At 41.7% G+C, this 11,635-nt stretch overlaps 1 protein-coding gene across 1 annotated transcript in view; it reads right to left on the bottom strand.

The window, feature by feature from the left end:
• Positions 1 to 268: 268 nt before the first annotated feature.
• The window catches only part of LOC142492391 (G-protein coupled receptor family C group 6 member A-like), a 49,188-nt gene continuing 37,821 nt past the window's right edge, over positions 269 to 11,635 (bottom strand). Inside the window, exons 8-9 of the mRNA XM_075595035.1 lie at positions 6,576 to 6,693; positions 269 to 1,505 (exon numbers count right to left, since the gene is read on the bottom strand). Of these exons, the coding sequence (XP_075451150.1) occupies positions 439 to 1,505; positions 6,576 to 6,693 (1,185 nt within the window). The 3' untranslated portion in view covers positions 269 to 438. The remainder of the gene's footprint in view (positions 1,506 to 6,575; positions 6,694 to 11,635) is intronic.

Genomic DNA, 11,635 nt, shown 5'->3' with positions numbered 1-11,635 from the left:
AAATGTTGTAAATTACTAAGTTGTAAAGAAAGTTTACAGAAAGTTGTAAATTACTAACTTTTTGGTAATTGCCCAATAGATTGAATGTTGATGTACAACACATTTCTTACCAACTGAGTCGTTCAAGCATGTAATAATTGTAGACTTTTTATTATGAGTTTACAAGCATAATGAAAGACCAAATATACAGATGTATAACAGAGTTTCTGTTTCTGTGACAGCGGGAAGTAAAGCAAAATGCCCCAAAAATGAATGAAACCTTTGCTGCTGTCCTGTGACTGTGGCTAAACCGTGGCTGCACAGTGCTATCTTGCAGCTTCTGTAGTTCACGTTTTTGACGGTAGGTCACATGATTAATCACTTAGAGATATGTTCGGTTTTAGACTTGTAGATTTTGATAGTTGATTCAAAAGCAATAATATTTCAAATGTTAAAGTACTAACAACTCTTAAATCGTCTTCTTCTTACTGAAAGAGTGGCACTTAAAGTGTTTTGCACTGGCCGTGTAGAATTCTTCAGCCCAGCAGTGCCTGCAGTAAAATCAGTAGGTGGAACGTGAAAGTCCGAATTATTTTGTGAAAGAGAGAGTACTGATCTCTGAGCCTTGCAGAATGCATGAATACATTGCAGGTACCTTGCTCTGTTGTTGCTTTTTCTTTTGAACAATATGATGTAGCAGGCTGGGAAAAGGTGACAAGATATCACCCCATAGTTTGAAGCCAATATGGCAATAACCTGTACTGCAGAAAGATACATCCCACTGGTATTTATATAGATGGGGATAAAGGCAATCCATATGAACATATAGATCAGCATGCTGAATGTGATACATCTGGCCTCATTGTATTTCTCTGGTAATTTCCGACCTTTAAATGCTAGAATAAAACAAGCAAATGCAAGAAAGCAAATGAACCCCAACATAATACCAAATCCCACATAAGATCCTTCATCACACTGTAGACTTAGGAGGTGAGGTATTGTGTAGATTTCTGTAACGTAAGGTCCTTTAAAAAATAGCCATAATATAGAAACACACAACTGGAAACCAGTTAACACACTGATAACAACTGCTGGCTGGTAAGTTATTGTAACTATCTGTCTGCCTCTTTTTCCTGACTCAAATGCTAAGAGAATTCGAACAGATTTGATTAAGATACAAGAAACACAAAGGGTAAAGCTGATACCATACAAGGGTTGTCTGATCTGACAGAAAATATCACTTGGTTGACCAATGAAAAACCCAATGCTCACCAAGCTGAATAACAGAGATACACACAATAGGTAAGTATAATTGCCCCCTGCTGCTTTAACTGCTGGTGTATCCGCATGCTTTATAAACACAATTGCTATTATTAACACTAGCAGAAAACCAAATGCAGCAAAACTTGTCAGCACTATAGCAAATGGGTCATTCCAGCGGAAATATTCAATTGTCCTATTTTCACATCGAGCGCTTCCATTAGCCGACCACTGAGTGATAGGACACTTTAGACATTCGTTCATATCTATAACAAAAAAGGAGATATGGTTGTTAGACCACTGTAATATTTTGATCCTTATGTTCTATAATGTACTGAAATTGTAACTGCTATAATGCTGAAGTCCAAAGGAAAAACACTCCAACGCACAGCCAGAAATAGAGTGGGTTCCAAACGAAAAATGTTAGTAAAGAATCATCTTTATTAGTACATATTAAAACAAACGGAGGTAAGTACTCTGGGTACTTACCTCCATTTTTTTTAATATGGACCAATAAAGATGATTTTGGACTAACATTTTTAATTTGGGACCCACTCTATTTCTGGCTGTGCGTTGGAGTGTTTTTCCTTTGGACTTCAGCATTATTCTCCTGGTTGCACGCCTACCAAGATACACAGGACTGGGGTAATTATATGTGAGTACACCATTACTTTATGTTCATTTAGGACTCTCCCAATGAGGTTTTAGGTCTGATTTTTTTAAATCTCAGCCTTTAACCTTTAGGGACAGAGATATCCTATTTTTGATTATATAGTCACTGAAGTGTTATGGTCATTGCTTATATACCTCACTAGCCCCAGTTACCTTTCCTTTGCATCTTTATAAAGGACTTATACTACTACTGAATCAAGACTGGATATAAATGTTGGAGCGCATATCACTAACTTGTTCTGTATAACTGCTATAATGCACCTTGTTTGGGATTTTAATAAACGTATGGGATCAACTGATGTTATTTCCCCTAAGGAGAAACAAGGTTTTGCCTCCTTTTCACCTCAGTCTTGGGTTACAATGGGCGGTTACAATGGGCCGATCTGCGGTTGAGAGGGGTCCAAACCAAGGGAATTAAAAATGAGGCTTAGATTATTTCCTCCTGAACCCTCCCCATTCGTACTTTGTGTGGTCCTCATTTCACAGTGAATACTTACCCTGCACCTTACAGTTGGGCTATTTAAAAATAAATCATAATATTCTACCTCCTGAAGTTCATAAAACTTCAATTACCGTAGTTAAAAAGATCAATGTTTCTTATTAATGGGATTGTTCCTTATTTTATCAAGATTATCAATGCGTAATATGACAACAAAGGTTGTTAAAGGAGCAACTCACCCTACGTAACCTCCATACGGTTACATGATTAGAACTGTGGATTATCCAGAGCTGAACCGCACTATTTTCAGCTCGGGGCCGCGGGTCCTGAGATATTTATCGGTGCAGTTATCGGTATTACTTCCTGGTTTTTAGAGGGGCTTTAAATGGCAATCCAATAGGAAACCACAACCAATAATGTTACAGCTTCCTATTGGTCCGAGATTTGGCAGCCATTTTGTTTCCCCATAGGAAGATTTTACTTCACTGATATGTTTTTTTTTTTTTTAAATGGGAGGTAAAAATAAACAAGTAGGAGGCACTACTTCTTTAAAGTAGTTGGGTACAAAAATCTATGTTTGATTAATACGTGTTATATTCGATTCATTTCAAAAAGGTTCTATCTGAATAAATAAAAGTTCTTATTGGACCTCATCAGAACATGTACTACCAGGTGAGTCATAAAGTAGAAGAACTTAAAAAGTTCCACAGTAAAAAAAAACTATACCAGATCACTGTATTTAGAGAGATAGATAGAGAGATAGATAGAGAGATGGATAGAGAGATAGATAGAGAGATAGAGAGATAGATAGAGAGATAGATAGAGAGATAGATGGATAGATGGGTGGACCTGTCAGAATTAGATTAAAAGCTTTATGTGTCTGGTTTTATTTAAACCTGATCCGCACACCAAAATCAGTCTTTGGATTGGGTACTAAAATTTCAGACCGGACACCTCACTATCCGTCATTGGATACAATCCGGTCGGATTCTGTCTTGAAGAGGAGGAGTTCAATGTATTGGTGTTTTCAGTTGTATATACCCTGCGAGGTACCCTGGGAGATATGCTAATCACTATGCAAAGTAAATTTAAAAGAGTCACATCCCACACTTCCTAAAAGGATTTCCATAAGAATTATATTGAGTTGATAAGACTAAGGCACCTAGTGACTGGAATGATGTACTTGTAACAGACCCAGCAGGACTAGAAACCACAACCACTGCTTTTCCACTGCTTTTCTAGGGGCAGCAATTCGCAAAAGCTGCATTTCAGGCATTGAAATCAGACTTTGGATTTTGAAGAATTTGGACTTGGATTCAAAGAAGATCGGATTTGATCTAATGACGGATTCCCTGGTATCTGCTTGGATTTTTGCAACCTTCAGTTGGAGTTATACTAATGGTAAAAAACCTCTGTTTTGCATACTAAAGCAGGGGTGCGCAAACTGGGGTGCGCGCCCCCAAGGGGGACACGAGCCATAGAGGAGAGCAGGCAGAGGTGTGCACGGGGAGAAGTGTGCGCACCCTTCCACTAACAAAACTGGCCAATCTGTGGCATACTGTATGTGGATTTTGGAAATCAGACCACCTGTATACATAAATAGTTGACTAGCAAACCTTGTTGCATACTAAAGAGGCTAGTAAGACATTGATTTGCAATGCATTACTAACCCCTATAGAAAACAGGGGCTAACCCCCATTATCCTTCCACCTGGTGGGCCTATTTACAAGAGCACTTATTCCCATGAACCACCCCAATACAGTTGGCTAGTATCACTTGTTAATAGGGCTGTATGTTAGTCCTAGAACAGGTGGGGTGGGGTGTTAGGTGTTTTGGTGTGTGGAGATGGTTGTGGGGATAGGTGATGGGGGTAGGTACCACAGAGTAGATGGTTAGGCCCCCAGGGACAGGGAGGTGGAGGTTAGTCCCTTATTTGCTAATAGGGCTCATATGAAATTTCAAAGCAAAGCTCTTTGGTATGCAAGGGGAATAGTTAGTCTGGTGTTAGTAATATGTTATCCCCTTTGTAGCACTTAGTGGCCAGCTGGCCATGGGCTAACTATGATAAGCTGAACACTTGGAGTACTAATGAGTTAATATATGTCAAAGTTGTTAAAAGTTTAATTCATGTAGTCTTATCACCTATTCTAAATCCGCATCCATAGGGGTAAAGGCACACAGCCTCTATGGGTGCGGATTTGGACTTTCAAACAAGTTGCAGCACGCTCCACACACCAGTATTGGATGGGGATGCTCCAGAGATGTGAGTAAGAGACTTTATTCTATTCCAGATGATATGCTTTGTGGTTTAATAGTGTTCCAGGGCCCATCCCAATGAGGTTCTGAGCAGGGAGTTCACTCCTTTGTTCAGCTCCTTCAGGGAGTATAGGTCCGCATTTAGGATACCGTACCACAGAATTCTTGCTTCAAACCTTTTACCCCCTATGGTGTTTGTGGATCAATTATTGACAAGCATAATTTTGTACGTATAACGGACCCGGCATTGGAGCGCATGTTCCACACTAAGAATTCAGTATATTATCACCTATTCTAGATTGGCAAGTCTTATCTTGTCTATGCATATTGTGGCTGTGACGGTAGAGGCTAGCCAGTCTTCATAATAAAGGTGAAGCCCGAATGGTTACCCCTGAAAACCATGGGTCCCTGGCAGCTAAATAGCACCATAAGCCAGCGACAAAGTAATATATCACATAAACCTGACCTTTTTGGGGTTTTACATGTTCCCCTTCCCCAATAAACATGAAACTTTGGAAGTTGGAGTTTTAGGTGGGATATTTGGGTCGAAATGTGTTTATCTTGTTTGCAGTAGTTAGGGGTACAAAGTTATCAGTAGTCCCGTAATTCTCCCCGACGTGCAGGCATGATTTGCGGGTACACGAGCTGAATTACACCGGGGCTACATGGGGTCCCCCAGAATCCTGGTTTTCGAGCCCAAGTGTCCCAGACCCATTTCCCTCACAGATATAAGGTTCCCCAAAAGTTATACTTTATTAAAACATGTGTTTTAATGTTTATACAGTGTGTATAAATGTCTATACAGTAAGCCCGGGCATCTACATAGGTGCCGGGATGTCTGCATAGACATCGGAGTTCAAAGGAGGCAGGAGGTCCAGAGGTGAGAAAACCATTTGGTGAGCGGGAAGGCGATGCCAGGTCTGGAAAACAAAGCGCACCCCGTGGGGACACCTTTTGAACTGCCAGACTTGGTGGAGTTTGCCGAGCAGGTGGCAATGTGTTGGCTAGGGGAAGATGCTGCTGGTAGGCGCATTTCCCATTGGCTGATTCATATTTCCAGCTCACCCGGATTTTTCGAGCTGGCTTGGCACGCCTCCTCCTCTGACATCAGCGGCAGATCGAGTCCCCATTTGATTGGCCGGTGGGAGAAATTGCCACACTTTGATTGGTCGTCGTTCTGTCTTCCATGCTGGAGATAGCTTAGTGGAGCGTATGTAAGGGGACGGCCGAGGCAGAGAACCAGATCTAATGGCTTGAGTCAGTGAAGCAAGGGCGGGCTTTTCAAAGTTGCTCTGTTGCGAATAGCAGAGCAACCGGCTTCATTTTTGGAGCTAGGAAAGCCTGCCCAGCAGAGACTAAGTCAGATGCGAGGACCAAGTTCTGAGAATAGAACGTCGTGGTCAGGAATTCTACCCGAAAAGAGTACCAGGAATCTCGGGACTAAATCCCTGTCAGGGTAAGCCATCCGAAGCAGGCGCCCTACACCTATTTGAGGCTACTTTTCACCCCCAGACCCTCAGTAAGTGTGTATTTTACCTGTATTCTTTGTATTTCATTGTGTGTACGCGGGTTTACCCGAATAAACTACATTTTATTCCACTACCCAGTTTTGCCTAGTGAATGATCCCAGAAAGGTATAAAGGTGTTAAAAGTGCTGGTCTCCTGTGACAGTGGCCATTATACACATAAGCAGGAATGTCCTAATGCCAGCCTGGGGTAGGGGATAACATTTGGCAACATTTTTGTATAGTAGTCTTTAGTGAATAGCATGTGTATAAGTAATTTGACAATAATTACTAATTTATTTGCATCCATTGCGTGATAAATATTGCCGACAAATCACTGCAGTAAAAAGATTTTTCCCACTGCTTTACAGCTGACGTTGAAAAAAGGTTGATAAATAGATACTGATAATGCCAATTTTTTTCATTTATCAACCATTAGTAAATCTAGCCCATAGTGTACTTACCAGCTGCAGGAGAATAGTATCCTTCTGTACACGGAATACATTCATAGCAACAGCTGATGAAAGAATGCTTTTTGTAATGTCCTGGGGTGCATTGTTGTGAGCAATTTGAAATGGGAACCTGTAGTATTAGAAGCATAAATAATTATTATTATATAATGTATGTATGTATAGTTTCAAACACGTGTCTTCAAGAGGTCCACAGAACTGGCTCCACTCCCTCACATACTGTATCATACAGTGTTTAAACCGGAGACAATAATTATTTACAGTGATATTCAAATGAGCACATTGAGTGTGTCACTTATTAGGTTTGCAACCTGGTGACACAGGGGGTGAAACAGGTTATGGGGACCTGTGGAAGATATGCAGATACACTCATGTGTTCATCTTTAATACTTATGTGTTTTGTTCTTCTTGTACATTCTCATTTTTGCTGGTTGAGGTCAAAATGTATCCATAAGCCAATTTCAAAGTGCATTTGCTCTGATAAAGAAATTAGATACATAGCAGTGATATGCTTTCGAGGTTAAACCCTGGCGGTGTTGGATGCCTTTTCAAAAATCCGACTTCTACAGTAGATGCGTTTTAAATTACTTTTCAGTGTTTGATTTCTCCCGACCCCGAGTTCCTTCCTGGTGCGTGTGACTGATTGCTAGTACTGTAAGTAATAAAATCCTCTTAATGAAGCAGTATTCATAAAAATATAATCCAACTACCCACGTAAATGGGTTAGTGTAACATTTCTGTTATGTATTGGGTAAACTAAACCAGTACGTTTATTTCCCTGGATTCATGTTATGTTCTACCCATCTAGGACATGGAGAGGTACAGTCAGTGGTAAATTCCAGTGTATGCTCCTTGTGATCATGGTCAAGTTATGTTATATTTCATTGCCTCAAAATAAAATTGTTATTGTATATTTAGGAAAGAAAGTATAAGAAGTTTGATAACTGTTTGTATTGAATTAGATAACAATGTTCTTTTTTTGCACACCATAATACAGTATATGGAAGCCAAGGTATGTAAAGAAAAAGGGTGGGGTAGGTTTCTGATTCGGCTAACATCCAGGCAACGAAATACGAATTATTAGTCAGGAATTCAGTTAACATTGAGTATTTTGTCTGTAGTAATGCAGACAAAAAGCCTGGACTAGAATAACTACAGTACTCCCCCACAAGACAAATCAGACTTTAGCTTTCTACTTGTAAACTCTTATCGGGCAGAAATGTTTACAGCAGTGCATACAAGGCCATGCTATATAATCACCTAGCATTCATCTAAATATGATAGAATAATCAGGCTTTTGGGACAATCAATTTTAAATACATATAAATTGCAAAGCAAAAGTTTATATTTATTGTGCATCAAAGTTTTGGTCCGCGCTCATGCTTCCTAAATGTCCTGAAATGGATCAACTCCACCACCTTGCAGCTCCTGTGTGTGGAAGCGTTTCCCTCCTCCACAAAGATCCACCGGGGACAGACTCCGCAGGCAGAACGACCATACAAGAAAGGGACACAGGGCGCACCAATGGTGAAGATAAAAATGTATTGATCATACAGAAATAAAGCAAGTGGCAACTTACATGTATAAAGTCTGTAGTTCAGTGGGTTACTTGGATAATTGTCTGTGCTGCCTTATTGCAAAACCGGGAGCTGGGAGAAAATGTTGTGCTCGAGGCTTTTGGATCCCGCGCACTGGGATCAGCTGGTGCCTCGGCGTAGATCTGCTGTTTCCGGGTTTGCGTAGTTCATACCCCGTATGTTGCAGTCTAACGCGTCTCCGTAATTACCTTTACAAGGTCCTCCTCGGCGCAAGCAGCAGTTAACACAGGACAATGTGAATGCTCTACCACAACGAGTTTCACACACTGTGCTTCATCAGGCTCAAGTTAATTGCATCCATACCTGGATTAATATATAGTCTATTACAGCAGAAATCAATTTAGTTTAATTGGTATTCTCAAACTGGTAATTTTATAAATCAATCATGGCCATAGTTACCCTGCATGAGCAGTGATCGCTCTAGTAGTAATGCAAGAGGCAGATAGTGAGAATACATGCTCCTGTTTCTAAAGACTGGGATCTTATATGTTTCCAAAATTGTGATAATGCTGTAAAGTCTGGCATGGAAGCTAAATAATATCAAGAGCATATATAAAATGTATAATGCAAAATATACAATAATAAAACAGATAGAAAAAATAAATAAAATACACATGATTCTAGCACGTGATTAAAAATGTATATAAAAGAATAATAGACCCATAGGGAAGAGAGGGTGGGGGAGGGGTGTTATATAAGTGTTTGTATGTAAAATAAAAAAAAATAAAGAGAACAGGAAGGAGGGACGAAAGGGGAAGGGAATGTTAAAGGGGGGATGTGGAGGTGGGAGGGGGGGGAGAGAAAAAAGAAAGGAGAAAAAAAGTAATGAAAAACAAAGGGTACCCAGGATAGAATATGTATATAGCTAAACCCCGTTATAACGCGGTGCTTGGTGGCCACAGAATGAGACCGTGTTATTACCGGGATCGCGGGGTGGGGGGGGGGGAAATGGCCATCGCAACATACTTGGCATCTGCACCTCTCTCCTCTCCCTGCTTCGTCAGCTTCCAGAGAGCGAGGAGGGAGGAGTGTGTGTGTGTGTCCCGTTTCTGCCTGTCACCAATAAAGCTGGGTGTTTAATAGGAAAAACAGCAACTTATGAGTTTAGAGGGGGGGGGGTGTGTTTCACAGCATGACTCTATTGCTGCATCCACTTCCCAAGTTGGTCATGACACAGATGGCATACGTGAACCCAAGTAATGTGTTTATTATTGGGGTGGAGCAATTTGAAAAAAAAAAGTGACTATGTAAAAAATGACACAGAACACTTCCAATTATTTTACAAGATGCCAAGCACAAAGATTATACACAACACTGACATTAGGGCACATTTTGTAAATGTGTTGCTGCTGAACTACAGCTGTGTTTGGGGAGCACTTTACTATGGATCTGTAGCCAAAAAATGACATGTTCATGCAAAAGCCCCAAAATGCCCATTTGAGAGATCAATAGCCGCATTGTAAATGAAACCTATCCATGCAGCAACCAGGGGCATAGTATATGGCCTGACTCAGGATCTAGTGGGTTAGAGAGCTCCCGTAACCCATGCAGAGCCAGAAAGTTACATCCATGCTCCTCACCTTCCTTTCCAATTGCACATGTCACTGGAGTATTGCAAAGAAGTTTCCTTGCCCAGTAAAATCACCATAAAATCCCCATAAAAACGCCCAACATGAGCTCACTTAACATGTTTGCAAGGACAGAAAAGTGAAATAATAATAAAAGTGTGTTTTGGGGTAAAAAAATAAAAATGCCACTATGCAGTAATCCAAGCAGAGTGATAAAGGATGGAGGCAGCAGCAGCAGCAGCAGCAGCAGCATGAGCTGGGTGCATTTCCCAGGGCACCAAAGCTGGGTTATTCCAGAAGCCCCCTGCTTTGCTCTGCTCTCCATCACACTTCTATAGCTGCAGCCAGCACAGCTCCTTCTCCTGCTGCTCAATGCTCACACTGACACTCACACTGCTCACCTCCCAGCTGAGACACACCTGACCAGGAAGAAGCGTGTCACTTTACTTTTGCAAAGCAACAGGGGGTTGACTGATGTGTGTGCTGTGTGTGCTGTGTGTGCTGTGTGTGCTGTGTGTGCTGTGTGTGCTGTGTGTGCTGTGTGTGCGTGTGTGCATGCGTGTCTGTCTGTCTCCGTGTCTGTCTAAGATAGCAATAAAGCTTTGGGGAAAAAAAATGCAGCTTAGCTTTTTAAAACGGGTTGCACGCTCATACCGCGTTATAAGAGGATCCGCGTTGTAGCGGATCGCGCCATAACGGAGTTGAGCTGTATATATATATATATATATATATATATATATATATATATATATACACAGATGAATTTTACCAGATAGAAGTCCGGAAAAAACGAGACAGCACACAGCCAAAGAAATCCAGAAGAACTGTATTCAGATTAACATGGCACCACATCCAACGTTTCGACCTTCTTCAGGGACGTGCAATATGTGAATGCTAATGAACCCCCTTATATACCCACATGAATCAAGACTTAAACAAACTCACCCGTGTGTTGACAAAATTGCCCACGAAAAAGCCGTGCAGCTGTGTGCCCTGTGAGCCGCATCTATGCGCTGGAACGCACCGCCATCTTGGATACTCGCATGGGGCTACTCCTGACTAACTACGGAGGCCCGCATAGTCCACTGACTAACCCTTACATGTCGCGCGCATGCGCAAGACTGGCAATCTCCTGCACTACGTAGGGGATGCTACATGTAAGAGGGCAGCTGGGTTCATGTATATTCCTATAGCATGCATTGGCGCGCATGCGCCCTAGGAACCGCATCTATGCGCTGAAACGCACCGCCATCTTGGAAACTCACATCGGGCTACTCCTGACTAAATACGGAGGCCCGTATAGTCCACTGACTAACCCTTACATGTCGCTCTCCTGCACTGCGTAGGGGATGCTACTTGCGTGAGGGCAGCTGGGTTCGTGTTAATTCCTGTTGCGCGCATTGGCGCGCATGCGCCCTAGGGGTGTAATGTGGATCTGTATTAGATTACATTACACCCCTAGGGCGCATGCGCGCCAATGCGCGCTACAGGAACTAACATGAACCCAGCTGCCCTCACACAAGTAGCATCCCCTACGCAGTGCAGGAGATTGCCAGTCTTGCGCATGCGCACAACATGTAAGGGTTAGTCAGTGGACTATACGGGCCTCCGTATTTAGTCAGGAGTAGAGAAGAAGAAGGAAGATACAGCTCACCTGTAGGACATCACTTCTCACAACCAGATCATTCCATAAATGATTTAAAAATCAAAATCCTCAATGGAATGTTTAAATGCACCCAAGAACGGAAAACATTTGAACTCAGAATGACAAGACTCTTTGACACCAAAACCAAAGGACTTAATGCGGACATGGGTTTTCTCACACCCTATCAAAATTGTTTGTAATTATCCTGCTTGCCTCAATTCTTATCCACACTTTCTCTCCCGC

Source organism: Ascaphus truei, chromosome 4, assembly GCF_040206685.1.
Source record: "Ascaphus truei isolate aAscTru1 chromosome 4, aAscTru1.hap1, whole genome shotgun sequence".
Lineage (NCBI taxonomy): Eukaryota > Metazoa > Chordata > Amphibia > Anura > Ascaphidae > Ascaphus > Ascaphus truei.
This window is presented reverse-complemented; position numbering and strand designations above follow the sequence as displayed.